Source organism: Aphelocoma coerulescens, chromosome 2 (genome assembly GCF_041296385.1).
Source record: "Aphelocoma coerulescens isolate FSJ_1873_10779 chromosome 2, UR_Acoe_1.0, whole genome shotgun sequence".
In the NCBI taxonomy this organism is placed as follows: Eukaryota; Metazoa; Chordata; class Aves; order Passeriformes; family Corvidae; genus Aphelocoma; species Aphelocoma coerulescens.
Window position 1 is genome coordinate 134,370,148 of NC_091015.1, and position 21,455 is coordinate 134,391,602.

A 21,455-nucleotide genomic window follows, 5' to 3' on the forward strand; every position below is an offset into this window, starting at 1 on the left:
AACTCAGTAACAGAAGGCTCTTGCAAAGTTAAAGCGATGAACGAAGAGGTCTGAAAAATCAACGCTGATGAGGCGCTGATCCAGGCCGAGTGCACCGGTCCTTCAACCCTCGCGAAATTCATGCTATTTTTATTCATTAAGGTTTCTGTCAGGCAGATACTCCCAGCGGATATATGGAAAAGAAATATAAAGAAACGGACTAATTTATAGCTGAAATTAAGTGTTGTCAGAATGGCTTTTGCTGCCAGTAGCTAATGAATACAGGGCAAGAAACTAAGGTGTAGCTATTTGGCATTGCATTGTCTTGCCAGAACTGAGTATGCACCAAATACATTGCATGAGCTGTTTTAAACAGGTTAATTTCTTCCAACTGTATGGAGCAGTGAGTCATGGAACAGACTGATCAGTGTAAGACCAGGTTTTTCAACTGTGAAACACCTCCAGCAGCTGCATAGATGCTCAGAGGTTTTCTATGAATTTATATTTGGTGTCTGGGAATGATCTAGGACACTTAAAAATACAGAGAAAGCTACCGAAAAATTTCTTTTCACAGCTGGATTTTTTTAATGATTAAACAGAAGAAGCATTCATACTTTAGTCCCAAGATTTTTTTATATTCTAGAAGTGCCTTAATCCCCTGGCTGCACCAGTATTCTGTAAATGTAAAATAAGCAGAACATTACTTCAACAATAACAATGTGAAAGTGTATCCCTGATTGCACACGGTATAGTTATGGATATAACACACTGCGCCTGTGAAAGACACCAGGTTGGAATAAAAATCGGACTCCTTTTTGCAAGAGAAGTTTGCATCTATTTCCCACCTCACTTAAAAGAAATCAGGCCATCTCATCTCCACAGAACGTAACAAACAGGACTTAACTGGGACAAGACATGCTTTCCCCAAGCTTTAATCAGCAAGTGCCTCTAGTGCCTGGCTAGATATCCTGTCATACAGGCCCTCGGTTTCAGCTTGGCTGTGTGTTTGTCCTGATGATGCATTGTAAACTGCTACACTGAAATGGAAAACAAGGCAACCTGTTGCCTCACTTGAAGTTTCCACACCTTCCTTTTATCAGGAGTTTCTTCTTCTGCCACATGAAGTTCTGTATGGCACTTTAGGAAAAGTGGGATGGTCAGCCCTCAGTCTGCTGCATGCCATGGGTGGCTGGTCTATGTTTGCCAGGTGTCTTTCCAGACATCCACATTTTCCAATGCTGGGCTTCAAAATGATCACATTATTTAAGGAAGGAAATTCCCTACAATCTGAGTCAGGGGGAGTTTCTGGCATCTCATCACAGAAGCCACCATCACATGTGGCTTGCCAAGACCTTGCCAACCAAACCAAATACAGCATTTCAGGTGGCAAGATCATGGCAACTTTGGCAGGAAGCGTATTATGGCACCTGCAGTAACAAGACACAAACAGAGCAATACCCTTTCTATTTTGGAACCTTTCCTGAATTTACTTGTCATCAAACATGCTTAGAGATAGAACCAAGAACAGTACTTTAACACAAATATGAGTAAGCAAATTAACAAGGAACAGAATGGAAAACTTCAAAAAAGGTTATACCTACCATCAAACTTCTAGGTCTTAAACATAATAAATGATGTTGCCTCTCAGCACAGGATCTTAAAATTAGCTGGCAGGAAGGCTGGAAACCCATTTTGTGCTTCCTCCAGCTTCTGTCCCTAGCTGTTTAGAAAGCTATCCCAGCAACTGGTATTAGCCAGTCTAACCTAGTAAGACAGAAATAGCTCCCTCCCCTTTTTTTATTTGTCACTTTTAATGCATTCTGCACAGATGAACATGGTCACACAAGGGATGTGAACGGGCTAATCCCCATTTTTACACATACACGGCATTTAGCTTACATTGCCACCTTTTTAAAATAAACATTCCACTTGACATAACCAACAAGGAACCTTGAGACTTTTTCAACACGCCATAGCAAAGTATCCTTTATTATATATACATCTTAGTAGCAGTGCAATTTCTGCTCTTAATATTCCAAAGACACCATACAGGACCATTAATGACATGCCTCATTGAACAGTCTTTTTCCTTGGTTTTTTTGAAGATGTCAGGCATTTGCTGCAGCACAGCACAGAGCATGGAGTTTTCTATTTGTATCCTCTTGCTTTCTTTGTTATCTTCAAGTTCCAACAATTCTTTAATTGGATTCTAAAGCCATTTCCATGTATTTAAAAATGTATAGTAAAACAGAAGGAAATTGTTAAGTGAAATTGGATTTCTTTAGCTCAGAAAGGTAGTAAGACATCACCTCCTCATAGCAGTTTGCTGTCTTAGGTTCTCAGACCTCATGACAGAAAACTGTAATTTCACCAAGAATTCTATTTTCCTGAAGCAAAATGACACCATTCAGATCATGTGAATTATCTTTTTCAAAAAAGCAGTGATAATTATGTTTTTATTCCTAACAATGGAAAAGGTAACTAAAAATTCATGGAATAGCTATAGGAAAACTAATTATTAATGAAAAGAAGTCCATGTGAAAATGAAGTCACTATTCCAAAAGGAACTGAGGAAAAAAAAATGTTTGAGGGAGGAAGGGATAGAAAGTATCTGTAAAAATGCAAGTAAACAGAAAATACAATAGGAAGGAAACCTAGAAGACCTGAGAAAGACCTCAAAATGGCACTGCACAAAAAATTACAAGCGAGCATGTGTCATGATGTGGCCAAATTTCAGATCAATGAAGTTTGCAAGAAGCATCATTTTAGGCAGAAAGTAATTATTTCCCTTCTTCAGGGGTCTGGCTACTACTTCAGAATATGATTTCAGTTTCAGGGTTGCTATTCTTGGGAGTATTTTTGTTTTGGATTTGTCTCAGCTGATCAGAACAAATGCCATCAGCTTCATAAAATAATGTCAATTATTAAGACATGCCTTAAGTACCCAAACATATGCATGTTACACAAATGAGGGTACAGGATTGAATGGTGAAAGGTTTTCAAGGACGTATATTTGTCCTTGATACTTTCAAACATCTCATGTCTGCTTTTGATTTTTAAGGCTGAGCCAACATTATAAGAAATGTATGTATCATCAAATGTCACACACTTTGAATACACAAAGTAATGCAAATATTTATGCACTATTCTGCAAGCATAAGGTACACAGAGAACTGAACTTGCAGTTTAAATTAATCTCCAAACATACTTTAATATACTATACAGTATCTTACAACCAAATACAACCTTTTCGTTAAAATATTTGTAGTTTAAGTGGATTAGCAGCAAAACTTAAAGATTGTTAGTTATGATGTCACAGACAAGGTTAACGTCATATGGCCTGTAATACATATGTAAATTTATACAGCCTTTTAATCACATTCTTGCAGAACCTTATAAAGAATTTAAGAGTCTGTTCTCAGTGCATTTTTTTGACATTCGTTAATTAAAATTAATGAATCCTTTGAATGAATTCCATAGAAATGGTGTTTCCACCAAAAAACACAGAAGCCTGAAATTACTTTCCTATTGCACCTATTGCACTGAGCAACCAGTGAAGATGAGCACAGTCAGCTGAATTAGCAAAGGAACATAAACCCCAGTATTTACATCTGTTAGCAAAAATAACTTGGTTTTTTAGACTGTACAGGTAACTTATTAGAAAATCACTTTTTGAGAAGCACAAGAAGGTGAAAACAGGTTTAGAATAACATATTTTCTGTTTTTTTTACTAGAGGTTTCTTTTATATATGTGATTTATTAGGTTTATAATATTGCTTTATGATATCATAGTATTAAGTTTATAAGACCTTGCTATTTGTCTCCTGCCACTGATGATAAAACTCAGCATTTTATAACAAGGGTAAGATTCAATTCTTCACACTCATCCCATTTTATTAGTACTCACCAGGATATTTTTAAAATTCCAATAAAGTAGAACATGAAAAACATTAGTTAACTTACTGTAACATTGGTTTAAAATTGTTACCACTTTTTTTTTAAAAAAGGAGTTTTTTTACATATACTCTGAGCTCATCATTATGTTTTTTCATACAGAAACCATATAGATTAAATACATTCCTGAGCAATCTTGCCAAACTTATAAATTGTTTTTCCATCTGAAGCTGGGTGTTTCATCACGTACTGTTAAGAAAAAGAGACCAAATTAGTCACAGATCAACAGTTAGATTTTACTTATAAGCATTAGATAATCTCAAATTTAACCTGTACATGCATATGTATGTCTACACATGACATTTTTTATTGAAACTAATGAAATATTTTTCTTCGGGCCAGTTTCAATGGAAGGTAATAAACATTAACTGTTTCACATTGTAACCTAGCAGTATAAAGAGTGATTAATAAAAAGGTTTTAATGATCCTCTATTTATTTAAAGTTTGGTATATTAAACTTTCTAGGTATTAAGAAATCTGAGGTAGCACTTGTTGCATTTTCTGAAATTTATAACCTTCAGATGGAAAAAAGTCTGTGCTGATAAATTAAGAACAGCCAAATTATTTTTATCTCTTCATCAGCTATGATGTGAAACAATGACCAAATTATTTATACCCAAACATGGGAGAAAGCTTACATGTGAGCATTGTGCCAGGCTCCTGCTTACAAGACATTACTTTTCTGTTTTAAGTAAGAAAAGCACATCTGTAAGAGGCAGTGTCACTCCCAATTACAGTTACAAAAGTTATGTACTGACAAAACCCACAATCCCTAGTATGAAGTGGTTAATTAATGACTGCAGCAGGCAGCATATGGCCATAATTTGCAGTGAGTAACTCACTTGTAAGGTTGTAACATGCTTGTCATATTCATTATCGATATTGACAAGATGTTTCTTTGGAAAAACGTTATGTGAAAATTAAGCAGACAGTGTTATGTCTACAGCTCACGTCTTCCATAATGAGAACAAAACTTGAGATGCTGCAAGGTCGTGGAGTATGGGAAGGGCATCAAAGGATATTAAAATCAAATGAGCAAGTACCATGAGTACACAAGCATTTGTATGCTACATGCTCAGAATCAACAGAATCAGTTTTCCTTAACAGATGCCCTTAATCTGAACTGAAAAATGGGCAAAGGTGATGTGATGTTAAGCATTTACCATAGGTCTGGGCCTAAGCTGCAGGGATCAGCACGTAACAACACCAAGTGGTCTGATGAGACTGCGTCCCACCCTCTCTGTGAGCACAAACTCAAGTTTAAAAACAAAACAGCTGGAGTAGGAGAGTCCCAACAATTATTCTGACTAGCATCTCCTCTAGTTATTTAACCATTCTAATAATTTGAAGTAGCTGATACTTTGTGAACAGATACATGACTGTATCTGCTCTCTCTTCAAAACTGGAAAGTGATTTCTGAGAAAAAATGCATTATTTTTGTTTGGTAAACATGAAAAGGGTGGTTTTGAGAAAACAAACCCTTAAGTCAGTATCTCACTCAACCAAATTATTTCCTGGGCATTCAAGAAGCAGAGTCTCTTGTAGGGAAGACTACCTTTAAGGAGAAAGTTAATTTATCCATTACTGGATCTTAACAGAAAATGCTGTTGCTTGAACTACTTTGAGAGTGAAAAGAAGGGATAAACAGCACCTGAGGTCCTTGATGAATCTGGTGCCACAAAACTGGAGAAATGTATAGGTCAATGATGTATGTTAATAACCAAGAATTGAGACAATATTTAAAAGCTGGTGCAGTAAGTACCACGCTGGTACAGATTCTATGGCATTCTGCACAAAAGAAGACTAAAGAGAACATTTCCTGAACTTCAGTAATGACTGTATTCATATGATTCTAGTCTATTTTCTTTGAATAAAAGGTTTCTTTTATTCTTTGAATAAAAGGTTGTTATTATTATTAGAAAAATGAAGTCTCAATTGTTCAGTTAGCACCTAGCAGCCGTTCTATCATTAAGACAAACAGAAGGTCTAAGTTGAAAAAAATATACTGAATTCATGTTGTTATTCAGGTTGGTAAATGCTGAAAATCTGCAACAGCTGTAAATGAATGTAATTATAGACAGTCCTGGGCGCAGTTACGTATTGTACAGGAAGAAGTATTTTCCTTAGCTTTGGCTGAGTAACATTTCCACAGGCATATGCCATTACAGAAATGGAATACTTCACCTTGTTCACTAAGAGTAAAGGCACAATGTAAAAACAGTAAACTAAATACAGCAGCTCTACTTAGGTACTGTACTAATCAGAAATTGTAAAAATTTACACTGTGTGATTTTAACCATCACTATTAACACATAGACACAAAAACATGCATTTTGCAAGAGCAAAAACTTAAATGTAAACCCATAAAATGGATTTAACCCTACATGCATATTTAGGTATGAATTTCAGAAAATACAGGAAGGTATAAAAGCTAGCTTTAGGAATGCATTTTATGGTATGTTTTAAATAAAAATTTAAAGGTATATGCATAGCAGTAATCTGAGCTTTAAGCACTCAAATACTTTACAAAATACTTTCTAAAAGTTTGGAAATACTGTACAACCATTTTAGATACTACTCTACTTCAATTTGTCTGATGGACAGCTACTGCAAAAAATTGCATTTTTTTTCCCTAGAAAATAACGCATTAAAATAACATCAGAAATAGTGCATAGAACATCAAAATGAAAATGATCCTCCTTCCACCACTTACACACTTTTCCTTCTTTTTCCAGCTTCTTCAAGTGGACTAAGAGGTTACTTTCTGCTGCTGGAAGTAAATTTTCAGGTATTTCCTAATGGGAACAAAAAAATATGCATTTTGTATTTGTTTTAATATCCATCAATTACTTTTTCAATATAGAGAATGCGTGGTTTATTACCACAGATTTTCCTCTTCTGAATTGGTATGTGGAACATTCAGTTAGTTACGCAACACCAGGAAACTAAGATGGGTAAATCAATTTTATACCAGTTAAATAAGTAGTCTAACAACACATTTTTGTTTACTTTGCTCGGGTTTTTTGCATTATCCATTTGTAAGATGAAAACTTTGGCCAAGCACTAAGAAGACTCCTCTTCAGAGCTTGGTCTGCCCTGGGTTGTCAGTGCAGCTGAGTATTTTTAAAGACAAATTTATGATGCATTTCTCCACAGATATCTATCACAACATTTGCATATGTTTAAATATCCTGTAGCAATTAGTATCTGTAAATGAATAAACAATAAAAAAAACGAAACAGCTTCAGGAGGACAAAATATCTCTTAAAATTTTTCAATGCTCATTACATAAAAAGCAGTAACACCTGTTGCCCAGAAAAGCTGTGGATGCCCCATCCCTAGAAGGGTTCAAGGACAAAGTGGATGGGGCTTTGAGCAACCTGGTCTTGTGGAAGGTGTCTCTGCCCATAGCAGCGGGGATGGAAACTGACAACCTTTAAAGTCCCTTCCAAACCAAACCATTCTATGATTGTAAGACGATTGCTCAAAATCCCCCTCTCCAGCTCCATCATCCTAAAGGTAAAGCTCTTTTTTCCTTGTTGAAAAGTAAAAAGTTCTTTAAATAGTATGTGTGGCAGGAAAGTTCACTAGAAAACTAGTTAAATAAATCATGAACCTTTAGAATATTTTGAAAGCATATACTTTGTTTCATAATATAAAGCTTAAATAGGACTGAAAAAAATTCTTACACAGACAGGACAAGCGGTTTGTGATTTACAGAAATACGAGAATGGCTCTATACTTAAAACTTATTGATCAGGCAGGAGAACTGCAGAAGCTGAACTGCCATAGGTAATGGTACATCAGGACTGCAAAATGTTCAGTGTGATGTAGTCATTCTTTTGGAAACTGGGGATCAGCTCATGAAAAATGAGTTGAGAAGCTGTTACAGACCTGTTCCCAAGCCACAGCCACTGGCAACTTTGACATCTTCCTCCACAGTAGAAATGCTGTATCTCTTAACTCTGCTTGTTATGAGGGCAATTCCACACCACAGGGACAAATTGCAGAGGTTACATGAAGGATGATGAAGTAGCAAAAAAAGTACTCTTACACCAGTCTAATGACATACAAACTATCCAACTTCTGAGCTGCAATATCCTCCTATGTTGAACGGCAGTTCACCTGCAATCTCCTGCAGACTGACAAACCAAGAACTGGAAGTTTTTAGCCAACCTTCAGGATGCTCCACACTTTGGGAAATCCACAACTCACAGTCATGTCATACTTTTCACCTTGAACCAAGCACTACAATTGTATTTTTGCTCAGTCTTATGAAACTGTGCCTAAGACCATCTGGATAGTTAAATAAGTTCCCAAGAATTGTCTGGGCCCTGCTCCAATTAAGTGCTTAAACAAGACAATTTAAATGCACAGTCATAAGTGAACCCTGAACAGGCAGAAGTACTTTTTATCCCTTTTAAAAAGCCACCATGGTTTTCACTCAAAGCCACCATGATTTCCACTTACATACAAATTTTATGAACACAAACTCAATTTTCTTTAGTTTGATCTAAAAAACTTTTAATCAAGAATTACCTTGTATACTATCTTTACAAGCTCTGAGGATGTGTATGATTTCCCAGCATCCTTCTGGAAAACATTTAGAATTTGCTGTTCACGTGCAAGTCGGTGAGAAATGTAGTTTTGGATTCTAGTATTTGCATCACGTACTACTGGGCCATGACCTAAAAATCAAAACACATGTACCAGAGCACTATTACTTACATTTGTAATTAAGTACACTATTGAATAATTGAAACATTCTTATGTAAACTCCAGTAGATTTAAAAGTCATGAGAAAAAGGTTTGAATGTCTGTATCACAGTCTGCATCTGAAAAACATTAAGATGGAAAGGAAGAATATGAAAAGTCTGAATGGGGAAAGGGAATACTTCAGAAGGAATAAGGAAAGCAAGGGAAGACTAGGCTATTAGAAAAAATGAAAGAAGCTCACTGCTGAACAGATTTAAAAAATGAGATCCAGATTACTGTATTATCTCTGTTTGCCTGTCTTCCTCTCCCCAAAGGATATTGATACTAATGACTTAAACTGATACTGGCCTTGGAACAATAATGGCTGATGCAAAGGACTCAGGTACTACTGTCCTGTTGGGGCAAACACCAAGGTGACATCTTTAATTATGACATGTAATTTTCCCAAACAAATCTTCAAAATGGATTCATACACTGTATTTCATGCCTTTAAAAACACTGTCCCAAGCATTATTAATTTTTAAAAAAAAATTAAGAGAAGACCAATAAGTGAGCCAATCATAGTGAGTCAGGGCAGGAAAAAAGGAAGGCACAGGGAAAGTTATGGGTGGATCATTTTATGTCTGACTGCTTAATAACCAAAACACATGTTTTTTCCTGGACTGACTGTGGCAGATCAGAAATGTTCCAACTTACTGACAGGCCTTTGAATCACATTATGAAAAGGCTTAATTGGTAAAGCACTAACCTTTATGAAAAATCAAATACTGCCTCATGGTACATTAAAATGACAGAGAAAATATTGTTCAGCCATGAGAGCTACATGCACAGAAATTAAGCTCAATATGTTACCCGTAGAGGAAGTGACTTGCACAAATATTCATCACATGCTTTTTATAGCAACGTTTCCTATTTCTTTGCCTGTACAACTCACCTGAAATAGCAGCAGTAACTTCCAGCTCTGCCAGTGTAAACTCTAAGTAATTTATAAAATTAGTATAAAAGAAACTACTGTAAAAAGACATAGCTTTCTTTTAGGAGTTGTTTGGTATCATCAAAATCAGTTTCTTTTGAGGTTCTCTGACTATTTAAAAAAATCACCATATTCTTTGCTTGTAGTTTTGGTTTTACTGATTAAATGACTTTTTAAGCTTTTTAAATTAAAGCTTATTTTGCCTGAGGACAGGCAGCTTATACAAAAAGAGCAACTGATTTTTCATGTTTTGAACTAAAGCATCAAAGGAATCCATCCCTCTATAAGTCAAAATATTTATACATATCTCAATTTATACACTCACTTCAGCACATTTGAAATTACTAAGTATACATTGAAGCTTACCTTGTTTAAATAAAGTATTATAAATACAAGATATTTAATGTCTAAATATAAAACTATACTGTCATATGCATTTATATTTAATGATTTCAAACATATTTAATCTGAAGCTATTTTTCCTTACAAAATAAATTACAAGTATAACAGTATCTCTACTGTTAGCCTTTATAAACCCAAAACTTTAAATGTAGAAAAAACATAGTAAGATATACAAAGCAGAGACTGTAATGTTAACTGTCCATTCTCTTGCATTCTCTAATGACAGAAGTCTCACTAAAGCAATCAAAATTAAGGGTTGCCCATGGAATCATAAGGCATTCTTAAAACCTGGCTCTACTCTTCCAAGTGATTTAATTGACTTAGACTACAAGACCAATGTCAGAACCTGAAATGGAACCCCCATTTTGCAAAGTTAAAGGGATTTCATATCCATTATATCATCTGATCCATAGCTGTTGTGTATGAATATATGTACATTAAAATGATCTCAGAAAGCTTGGAATTAAATCCAGATGTGGAACTTTCCCATCCATCATTTTTCAGGGACAGTAACACAGGTATTTATTTATTAATGAATAAATGGATCAATATCTGAATAAATGTAAAATGTTTCTGAGCATACAAAAAGCACCCTCAAAATACGAATGTCTTTCCATGAATTCAGACTTAATATCAGATAGATTCATATTATTTCCTCATAACACATTGTGAAGTGTGAGATTCTCTTACTTTAAATTACAGCACAAAGGACAGAAGCGAAGAAAACAATTGGCTCATGAAATCTTCCACAGACTCCTAATTCCAGTACTGCTTTTTTCTGTATTACCAAGGAACACTGTTTATTATTACAGGATGGGGAGCCCTCTGCTGACTAAAATGCCCTTTTTTTTGTCCCAAGGATTCTCATCAAATATCATCTGTAATTAGGTATCATGAGTGGACTGCCTTAGTCATTCCCACATTATATTCAAAAAGAAACATGGAAGGGGAAGGATTGACAAAATTCACCTACTCTCACCTAGCCAGCAGTCAGTTTGTTACAAAAATTCACCTAATTCTGAGGCTACAACATGAGTGCTAAAGCATGGATGGGGAACAGAGAAACAGTTCAAGAATTATGAAGGCCTAATATTGCAGCACAGACAAAGTACTTTTCTTATATAGAAAGCATTGTTAAAGCAAACCACCTCTGCTGCAGTTACCCAACAGTATCAACAATTGTTCTGATTGGGCAATAGCCACCTTCTACACAACTGCACATACATTTTGTGGTGCATGGATGAAAAAAGAAAGCTGGTTCCAAACCATCTTAATACTTAGCTATCATCACTGAAAATGCACCATGTCAGACTGGCTTCCTAATTGAAGTACAGTATGCACACAGTTAAAACAGTAGCAAACAGTTATAAATAAAGAGCACCAATGTTCAGCCTTGGTGAATGTGTAATCTAGATACATAACCATTAAGAATAGAGTGAAATACAACAGATAAAATTGATAAACCAAATAGAATTTGGTTTATATACGGGGTTTTGGAAGGCAGAAATTCAGTTTGAGGAACAGGCTTTATTTGGAGGTATTAAGAAAGAAAGAAAGTAAAACATTTGATTTGAGATTCTGGAGGCTAAAAAACTACTGTTAGTTTTAACAGTAGTTAAGTCAATAAATATGACCAAGTCACTATTCTGTCTACATCAACCTCCACATCCATGGAATATCTACGATGTTTTTCTTAAACAGCATTTTTATGCTTAGATCTTAAAGGGCACCTACTTCAAAAGAAGGCTATTTTAAGAGTGAACACAAGAGAGTAGGCTAAACATAGACGGTTAATGGAACAAGGCAGAACTGAGAACATAGACACAGTAGCTTAGAATGACAAGTTGAAGATGAAACAGAAGAAGTCAGAAAAAATCCTGAGATGTAGCTCTGAAAAAGCAAATGAGGAGCTTAAACCTTATTTACATAATGAATTCTTAAAATGCAGTCTTGTCAAACAGACAGGGTATATATTAAAAGTAAATGCATTCCCAAGGTTTGGAGGAGAGAGAGGAAAAGGATTAAAGGAAAGCCATAGACTGAATGAATTGGCAACTTTTTTTTAGAACATTTTTGGCCTCTTGGCTCTTGTTCAAATTTAACCTAAGTCATTAAGTAAGACAACCATACTACAGTTCTGCAGCTTTCCAAGATGAATTTGTGATTAATCAGTACTGCAAAGGACAGACATCTCTCTCAAAAAACACTACTAGGTTACTCACATTGACAGTGAGTGCAAGTGGGGATGAAAAGGACCGAAAGAACAACTATTATTTTTTCTTCCAGGATAACATTAAAGCACAGGGATAGAGTAAAATAAGAAAATTAAATTTGCTGTATGATTCCAACAGTGAAAGATTTTGGCCTCTGGAGTCTTTGGGCACAGAAAGACAAGATCCACCCTCAAACGAAGAAATTTCACAAAGGAAAGATACCTATCACTAAAAATTTTTAAGTTTTGCCGATCACCATGACAAAGTTATCTTAGCTTAGCACTTATTAAGTAATGAACTTGAATTGTTAGATCAGGAATGATGTTTAATTGTAATAATAGTTCTCAAATTCCTGGAGGAGATATTTAAAAATTACACAGTAAAAGAGAGCAGTTAAAAATAAAAACACTTACCTGGATATATCAAATCTGGTTTCATTTCTAGCAACTTTTTCAAAGTTTTCATGTAATCATACAGGTCTTCTATTACTGTTGTTCCTTCCCCTAAAATACAGTCACCAGAAAATACAGCATTTTCTTCTTCTAGATGTAGAACCATATGATCATCAGTGTGTCCTGGTGTATATAAAACTCTATTTAAAGAGCAAAGAAAGCATATGTTTTCCATACAGCATATATATTTCATTTTTGAAGCCAGAACAAACGATGATAAAATCATACACTTGCAAAGCAGCCCGTAACAAGAACCAAAAAAAATTGACCAAGAGAGGCTGAAAAGTTGATGTAAACAGGTATCACTTTGCCTAATCCCAGTCCATTTTCTTATACCATGCAAAGAACACCAATCATCATCTCTAACATGCTTTTACTTGCATGACACACCATAATATAAGTGCATTAAAGGAGCTGACTAGCCATGTAGAATTTCAGTTTTAGAGGGCTTTACTCTGAAGCTTCAAAACAGAAAATTGACATGTCATTTCCAGATTGAAACATGTGAAGTTCTTGACATACATGCTGCACTTAGGAAGAAGGGTATGGATGATGTCTATTCTTTTAGAAATTACCTACAAACTTCCAAACCCGACTCAGAAAAAGTTCAGTCTTCCAAAGTTTATTTTTCCGAAGTTTATTTTTAAAAGCCCCACAGCGCAGTGGAGCACAGCCATCAAACACAAAGAACCATGGTCTATTCAGCTGTTCTATGTGCAAGCCATTAAACACCTGCATGGGAAGGATTAAGCTCATCCACAGCTTGGTTGAGCACTGTATTAGCATGCAGCAAAGGGACAGTGGGTATGTATATAGCATGTGTTAACCTGAGCTGCCAAGGAGCTGCACTGGGGTGTCCTTTCACTATGATTTCTGGAAAGCAGAAGAGACTTATGCTGAGGCTGATGCAGACTGAAAGTAACACAACTCTGACCAGCGTCACTGCAGAAATTCATTACAACCTTCTTGTCAATGGCAGATGCATCAAAGCAGTGATCAGAAACTGACAGAGCTGGTGCCAATCGTGGTGTACAGGGCAAGGCTAAACAGCTCCCAGCCACGTCGATGCAGGGCTGGGAGACCACAAGTGCAGCATCATTTCATGCAATGACTTCCAGCTCCTGCTGAATACTGAGCTCACCAGAAAGCAGGTGAGCCAATGCCCTGTGGAGGCAACATCAAAATCAAGTTGGTAGGTTGTAGTTCACCTTTGGGAAATGGTATCCTTCAATTCTTGACCAGGAAACCAAACCATTAAAATAGCACAAAGAGAACTCAAGACTGCCTGGCACACCTTGAAAACCTGAAGGTTGTCAACTAAAATTAACATGCACACACTGCTATTTTGGAAGCAGTCGTGGGTCTAAGAGTATTCTTAAAGTAATTACCAAGTAAGAGGTGAGAATACCTGCTTTTAATCAAAGTTTGGCTGCATTATCCCTGTCACAACCCACCCATAGGGGCTGTGATGTTTATAAAGTTATAAATGTATATAAGTTATAAATTCTCTTCAGGATCAACAAGGACACCGGACTACATGTCAGGGAACTCCCATGCTTTCTGGTGCAATCACCTTAACTCCTGCAACTAACCCACTATTTGGTCTCAGAGGCATTGGCTAACAAGCCCTTCACTTTGATGACACATTTCAACAAGCTCCCAATCCACACAACAAACTTCTCACAGGTGTTGGCTAACAAGCCCTGTATTTTTACAACAACCTGCAACAAGCTCCCAACTCCCACAACAGCACAGCCAGTCTGTCTGAGCCCTTCAGAAACTGAGCTGGGGTGGGGGATGGATGAAAGTGTGAGTCTGAAGGCAGAAAAGGAAGTTGGCTCAGGACAATGCTGTCCCACCTCCAGGGGATTCTCCCTGCCAATCACAACTTCCCTGTCACAAGTCAGAATGTCTGAGACAAAACATGCCCACACCTGGTCCTCCACAATCCCAAACTTCAAAATGTGCTAATCCTTGACTGACTTGAAGTTAAAAAAATTATTTTCCATCTCCAAATTTTTGTCCAAACATGTGCAACTTAGGGTAGTGAAAGGTCTTCAGTATGCAACATAATACTCTTTTTACTTATATTTTTACACGAATAAAATAAAATGCGTTTGGACAAAATATATCCCTTTTCTTTTTTAATGTTTTTTTTTCTTCCAATCAACCAAGTAACATATTCTACAAGTGGGATATAGTTCCCATCTAAACTGAGGAAAACAAGCAAACTTTGTCCTTATAAGAGTAATGCCTTGTTAATGAAAGAAGTCTGAAAACTGAATGGTCAGACCTTTTTATTGTGTGTGTGCTTTCATGGGGCAGACTAGCTTTCTGTTTCACACTGATTCAGACTAACATAGGCAGTATGCTCCATGGAAAGAAGTCCTCCAAAACTGGTACCCTACAAGAACCTCATAAGTTCAAGGTTTAAAATTTAACATTTTAAGTATTAAATGTTTTAGAGCCTCCTAGGGAAATATTTTTAAAGTAAAAAGAAAGCCATGCTAAATAATCCAGCCAGACTACCACAGACCTCCACAATTTTAATAGTAACTAATTACGTAAGAGTGATGAGAATGCATGTAAAATCCTATTTGGTTTTCCTGGTGAAAGTATTTTTCTAGGGAAATATTCTTAATTTCTCTGCTGAGTCCAAAGACTAAATCCAAAGGCTAATTTCTGATAATTCTCATTCACAAAAACAATTTCTTTGTATTAACATATCCTGCTGGATCATGATAGGAAGTCAACATGCATAACTGCTGAAAAGATTAGATGTATGGATTGACAATCATTAGAATTAGGATACATGTACAGGTCAAAATTCTGAAGAAAGAAGATCTTGCAGAAATTCATGGTTACCTGAGTGTGGCTCCCTCTGTCTGTATCACATCTCCATCTTTAAGATAAAAATATTTATGTCCTCCTTCTATTGTTTCTTCACAGTGAGGGACACGAGGGAGCTTACATATGCGATATTCTGAATCTAATATTTAAGGGAAGCAAAGAAAACAATGTTTTGAATTTGCCACTGACATAGTTATTCCACAGACAGGTTACTTTTTGAATAAGTACAATTAATTATCACACAGCATGAATACAAAACTACAAACAACAAATTCTGTATAGTAACTTTATATTTGTAGAACAACCTTATTCCAGAGCCAAACCCACTAAACAGTGAAAGCCACTGATTCTGAATATGGCACTCTGGACCAGCGACAAACTCGAAGATGGCAAAAAACCACAAATGGAATTAATAAAGATCAGTAATTGTTATACTTTACAAATGTTCTTTCTTGACTCAAGAGCAAACTCCCCAAGTTTTTACACCACCACTAAGATTTCTGTGCTCATATTTTGCTTTATGATTCACAGAAGCATCACTGAACATTTGCCTAAAATTGGATGAAGACTTTTTTGACCTGCAACTTCTCTCAGCTTTTACCATTCTGAACAGTGCATAAAATGCAAACACTTTGGCTGAACAGCTATAGATAGCAACCCAGAAAGGCATTTATATCCCTTGCTAGTCTTTACAACCACATTCATAGGCTGGCAAGCCCAAAAGCCTCACCAAGACACTCATACACCCATGTCTCCAAGACATCAATTGTTTTCAGTAGTGCCCAGGCTTCGTTGCACATAAGCACCTGGCAACTTCACAAAATTAAGCCTTTGACAAAGCTCATGACAAAATCCAATAATGTTAAGAATTACCACATTATCCATACTGCTTATTCTCTTCCCAGATACCAATGCAGAAATGTCTCTTACTGTTTATCAACATGGAATACACACTTTTAGATCAGACTTTACTTGCAGACTGCCCCACTGCTTTCCCTTCATGATCTGAGGCCTATGAATTTGTCAGCAATTACTAATGGGCTCCTTTAAGTAATCTCAAAGTTATGCACATTTCTTTTTCAAAATTCAAGCTATTTGTGTTTACAAAAGGGAAAATAACAATCAAGTTATCATTGCTGTCCAAGTAAAACAGAACAAGTATCAAGTTTTCCTCACATTTCTTAATACCATGCTGATGGTAACCTAGGTTCTCATTATACACACATAAGAAAAATTCACTATGAAGTTATGCACAAGTATTGAAGAAAACCTGTAGTACTACAACTATTACATTCAGATTTCATTGCTCTCAATCTACACACTGCAGCAGAATCATGAAATTCCATGCAGTTTATAAAGCAATTCCAGAAGAATAATTCAGTTGATTTGCACAGAAGCATTCAGTTAACGTTTTTTCTTGCCATGTATCTAACATTGTCAGCAATATCTGAAATCTCTGGCCTACCATTTGGGATGTTTTTGCAGATATCAGGTATTCCACCAGTATGATCACGATGCCAGTGTGTCACCAAAATGTCTTGAATCGCGATGTTGAACTCTGACAGTGCCTGCTTTAAACAGCTGATATATTCAGGAATAGCTGGCTCTCCGGTGTCAATAAGGACTCTTCTACACACGGACCAAAAAAAGGGAGGGAGAGACACACACCAGAGAATAAAGAGTGGTCATATGACAGCCAAGTAATATGAATAAAATAAGCCAACACATGGAAATTTAGCAATAATTGATGTCTCCATATCCAGACGCCACTTCGTGCCTCCTGATATTCCACCCCCGTGGCATAACAATTTAAAAAGTGGGATAAATAATAAACGTAGGCCACACATTTACAACTCCGGGGCAAGTGGCAGAAGCCACGTTCAATACCGCGGGGGAGCTGCGAGGCCTGAGACACCCGCCCACCTCCCTCACGGAATTCCCCACCTCAGCCCAAGGGTCGCCCGGAGGAGACTCCACAGCGCCCTGCCCAAGCCGCCTCCGGGCACTAGCCCCTAAAATTTAATGCCGTACGGTTTCTTTCCTCTTTTTAACCCTGACTAAGGGATTTGGGAACAGGCCGGTAGCGGCCTCTAGAGCTGGAGGCAGTGCACGGTCCCCAAGAGGGGCCGGGGCAGAGAAGCCTCGTCCGCCGTGCCCTGGCCCTTCTCCGTGCAGGGTCGGTACCTGTGCCCGGTGCCCACCAGGTAGGTGTTGGTGCCCTGCAGGGTCATGGGCCCCGGGTTGCAGCCCAGCACCCGCACCACCCGCGACGAGAGCCGCTCGATGCGCGGCAGCAGCGACACCATCTCTGAAAAGAACCGCCCCGAATTCCCGGCTCCACTTCCTCACGACGCCAGAACACGAGAAGGCGGAAGCCTCTGCCAGCCGCGCTCCGCCTCCCGCTGCCCTGCCGCGGCGCCTTCCGCCCGGCTGCGAGGCGGCTCCGCCCGTCCCACGGCCGGGGCGGGGCGGCCGCCGCTGTGCGGCTAAAACCCGGCTCCTAGCGATAAACGCTGTGGGGATCCAGCGGGATAAAGTTCTCTTTTGTGGAGGACAGTTCTCGGTGGAGTTCAGTTCTCCGTGCCGGGTCGGTGCGTCGCTGCTGCCCAGTGAGAGGCCTGTCCTGCTTCTGCCGGCTTTTTCCAGAGAAATTTGTTTAAAGAGACAGATACACCTTCTCTATATCCCAGGAAGACGCCCACTTAGAGCGTACGTAGGAGCTGTGTGGGCTCCTACACAGCACATAGGAGCTATCTAGGATTCAGCGTTTTTAATAAAATTTGAGAGCTATTGGAGAGCATCCAGCAAAGGGTCACTAAGGTGATGAAGGGACTGAAGCATCTCTTGTGAGGAAAAGCTGAGAGAGCTGGGACTGTCCAGCCTGGAGAAGAACAGGCTCAGGAAAATCTCATCAGTGTATGTAAAAACCTGAAGAGAGGGTGTGTAGTGGACAGAGCCAGGCTCTGTCACAGGGCCATTGCCTCAGGTCCTGTCATGGTGCCCTGTGCCAGGACCAGAGGCAATGGGCACGAACTGGAACACAGGATGTTCACTCTGAACATCAGGAAACACTTTTTCACTGTGCGGATGACCGACAGTTGGCACAGGGGGCCCAGGGAGGTTGTGGTGTTTCCATCCTTGGTGATGCTCAAAACTCATATGGATGTGGTCCTGGGTAACTGGTTATAGGTGGCCCTGCTTGAGGTGGGGGCTTCAGACGTGAACTCCAGTGGTCCCTTCCCAGCTCAGCCATTCTGTGATTTTGTGAAATTATGTCACTGTCATCCAAGTGGAAATACTGTGTTTGCAAGCAGCAAACCTGCAAGGTGCTGAAATTTACCTGTTTGGCTTTTCAGCATCTTCTCTGAACCCCCAAATTAATTACCTTTCAAGTGATATTGCTAAAGAAAATAGAGTAGACTTGTTCTCTCCTTAAACTACCTGTAAATGAAGAATAAACATAATTTAACCTGAAATAAAAGCAGGTAATATTACTGTAGGTAACTGTACTAATATTAGAAATGCCAATATTATCTGATTGTTCTATATGTATATAATATCTCATATGGTACCTGTTATAAGGTGATCATAGCAATACAAAGCCACAGCCAGAAACAGTACCCCTGATGCTGATAATCCCTATATTTAGGCCTTCAAGCCAATTTCCTTATCTGTTAAATCTTTACTTATCTGAGATACCTATTTACTTATTTGCGATATAAACCCATTACTTTTATTTTTTATTTTCATGCTCATTAAAGCATGAACTACAGACAACAGAAGGGATGTTTCAGGTCAAAGGAAAAAAATCTTTATGTGTGCAGGTATGCTGCCAAAAAGAAAACCCCCTACACAATATTTCAGTCTCTCCCCATATCATTTGCCTGTATGCTCTTTTGTAAGAAACTGACTAGACCTGAATTTACCTAATCCTGAGGTACCCTCTTATGCTTATTTTGCAACATATTTGTATAGCTATTGGTACATTCAACCAATTTTCAGTCTTCAGGTAAAGTTTAGTTTAGTCATTAGAAGAAGCTACTACCTAAGCCAAGGCAAGTTGTGTATTTAAATGGTTTTCTATTTTTAAGAAAATTCTGAATGTTTAGAGAGGGTTTTGAAAATTATTTATCTGAATTTTGCATGTCATTGATAACTCAATATGGTGCCATTATTTTTAACATTACAAGACTTTTTTTTTTTTTCCAAATTAAAAATTGTTTGGGGAGCTGTAGACTTGTTCACCGGGGAATGCTTGTTACTGCTGTTGCTGTCCTGTACTAAAGCACTTTCTGATGTTAGGCAGGAGATGTGAATTTGCTTCATCTGTAGGTGGCAGCAATGGTGCCTTTGGAGAGCGAAGTACAAGTTCTTAGATCATTTCCTGCACAAGCCTATCTGTTTAAAAAGTCTGTTGTTTCTCTTACAATACAGAGGTTAATAGGCACATAGTGAAAATCCTGCTATTATGCTCTGATATGGTACAAGAAAAGATGAGTGTACACCTTCAAGTTCTTTTGGTTCTTTGACTGTTTTGCATTGTTAAATTTTTGAGGGGAAAAGTGTTCTGAAGCAGGTAGACTATCAGTAAAAACACCAAAACCAGCTGAGTTTCAATGAACCTAAAAGTAAATTGTAGGTGATATACAATGATTAATTTTGTAACAACTATGAGACACACAAGATACAGACTGGTATTTCTGAAAATCCCACAAGGTCACTGTTTGAATTTTTATCACTCAAGAAATCTTTGAGTACTGGCACTTGGCTTTTTTAACATTTTAAGAGTAAATGTTGAGGATAAATGCCTCTCCACTGTGGCTGTGTAATAGCCTAATAGAACTAAGCACAAGCACGTATTTCTTCAATAATTAGTCTGAATCAATTGAATAGCAGATAGGAAGTGTCTTGAGAGACTTATCTTCATAGCCGTTGGCATGTGAATGTCTTGTTGAGAGGATTTTTTACTTGCAGAATTTCTCTTTCTGTTTCATTTTATTTTTATTCTTTTTATCTGGTACAGAGATAAGTGAAAAGACCTTAAATCAAAAAGAAGTGAAGCAGATTTTGCAGAGAGAAAGGCCATGGGCTGCAAGATTGCTGCATGGAGAGGCAACATTGCGTAGAAAATGTAAAAAATCAGATCAGCAGGTTTATGGGAGATGATTAGGGGGGATGATGAAGGGCCTGGGACATCTCTCTAAAAAGGAAAGGCTGAAAGAGCTGGTTCTCTCCAGTCTGGAGAAGAGAAAGCTCATCAATGCCTATAAATACTTGAAGGGTCCTTCCTACCACATTTGGAAGCAAATAAAAGGATTTGTACTGAATACCATAGGAGATTTGTCACAATTTAGAATTGTGTTTGCTTTCATGCCAAGTCTAACCAGAAAACAAATAAATAATCCAGCCAGTAATTTATCTTGTGGGCTGCTTGACTTACACTCCAAGAATCAGGTACACAAACCCTGCCCCTCCCTCTGTGCCACAGAGTTTTTGTCATTCTTGTTATTGTAACAAAGGTCACAGCAGTGAGTTTGTGACTTGGCTGACTTAATGGTATTTCAAGCACTGCTTAGGACTAGGACTTTCTAAAGGATAAGGGAGAAGCAGGAAGGCACACAAAAAAAGACAAGGGTTGATACCCTGTTCATTATGAAGACACTGAGGACTGTACTCCTGTCCTAAGAGCTGGAAAAGCTACAAGCTGAGGGTGTGCATCCTCCTGTGCAGCACAGTCATAGAGGCAGAATCGCACCTGTGCCTTGTACCCTGCAGCTGTTTTGAACATGCATAAAGGTTTCATGTTGAGTACCAACAGCTCAGCTGGAGCACACTCTTGCAAACACCTGTAGTTTTACCAGAGGAAAAGCATTTTAATCACCTGTCCTTGGCCATGTGCAGTCTCTTCATGCCTCA

At 37.9% G+C, this 21,455-nt stretch overlaps 1 protein-coding gene and 1 long non-coding RNA gene across 3 annotated transcripts; both read right to left on the reverse strand.

Annotated features, from left to right (window-relative positions):
• Positions 1-1,937: 1,937 nt before the first annotated feature.
• LACTB2 (lactamase beta 2) lies at positions 1,938-17,967 on the reverse strand. 2 transcript variants are annotated; one of them, XM_069004926.1, is made up of 7 exons: positions 17,724-17,964; positions 17,005-17,168; positions 15,555-15,678; positions 12,651-12,829; positions 8,473-8,621; positions 6,647-6,728; positions 1,938-4,122 (listed from the first exon to the last, which is right to left on the reverse strand). In XM_069004926.1, the coding sequence occupies exons 1-7, from the start codon at positions 17,843-17,845 to the stop codon at positions 4,079-4,081; spliced, it is 864 nt and encodes a 287-aa protein (XP_068861027.1). In that variant the 5' UTR covers positions 17,846-17,964; the 3' UTR covers positions 1,938-4,078. The 2 variants fall into 2 exon arrangements, with proteins under 2 accessions (XP_068861027.1, XP_068861026.1); XM_069004925.1 differs by lacking the exon at positions 1,938-4,122 and having other exon boundaries at positions 4,134-6,728; positions 17,724-17,967.
• Positions 12,857-14,791, reverse strand: LOC138105204 (uncharacterized). The gene is made up of 2 exons (XR_011148407.1): positions 14,098-14,791; positions 12,857-13,853 (listed from the first exon to the last, which is right to left on the reverse strand). It is a non-coding gene; the product is annotated as an uncharacterized lncRNA (long non-coding RNA).
• Positions 17,968-21,455: the final 3,488 nt, after the last annotated feature.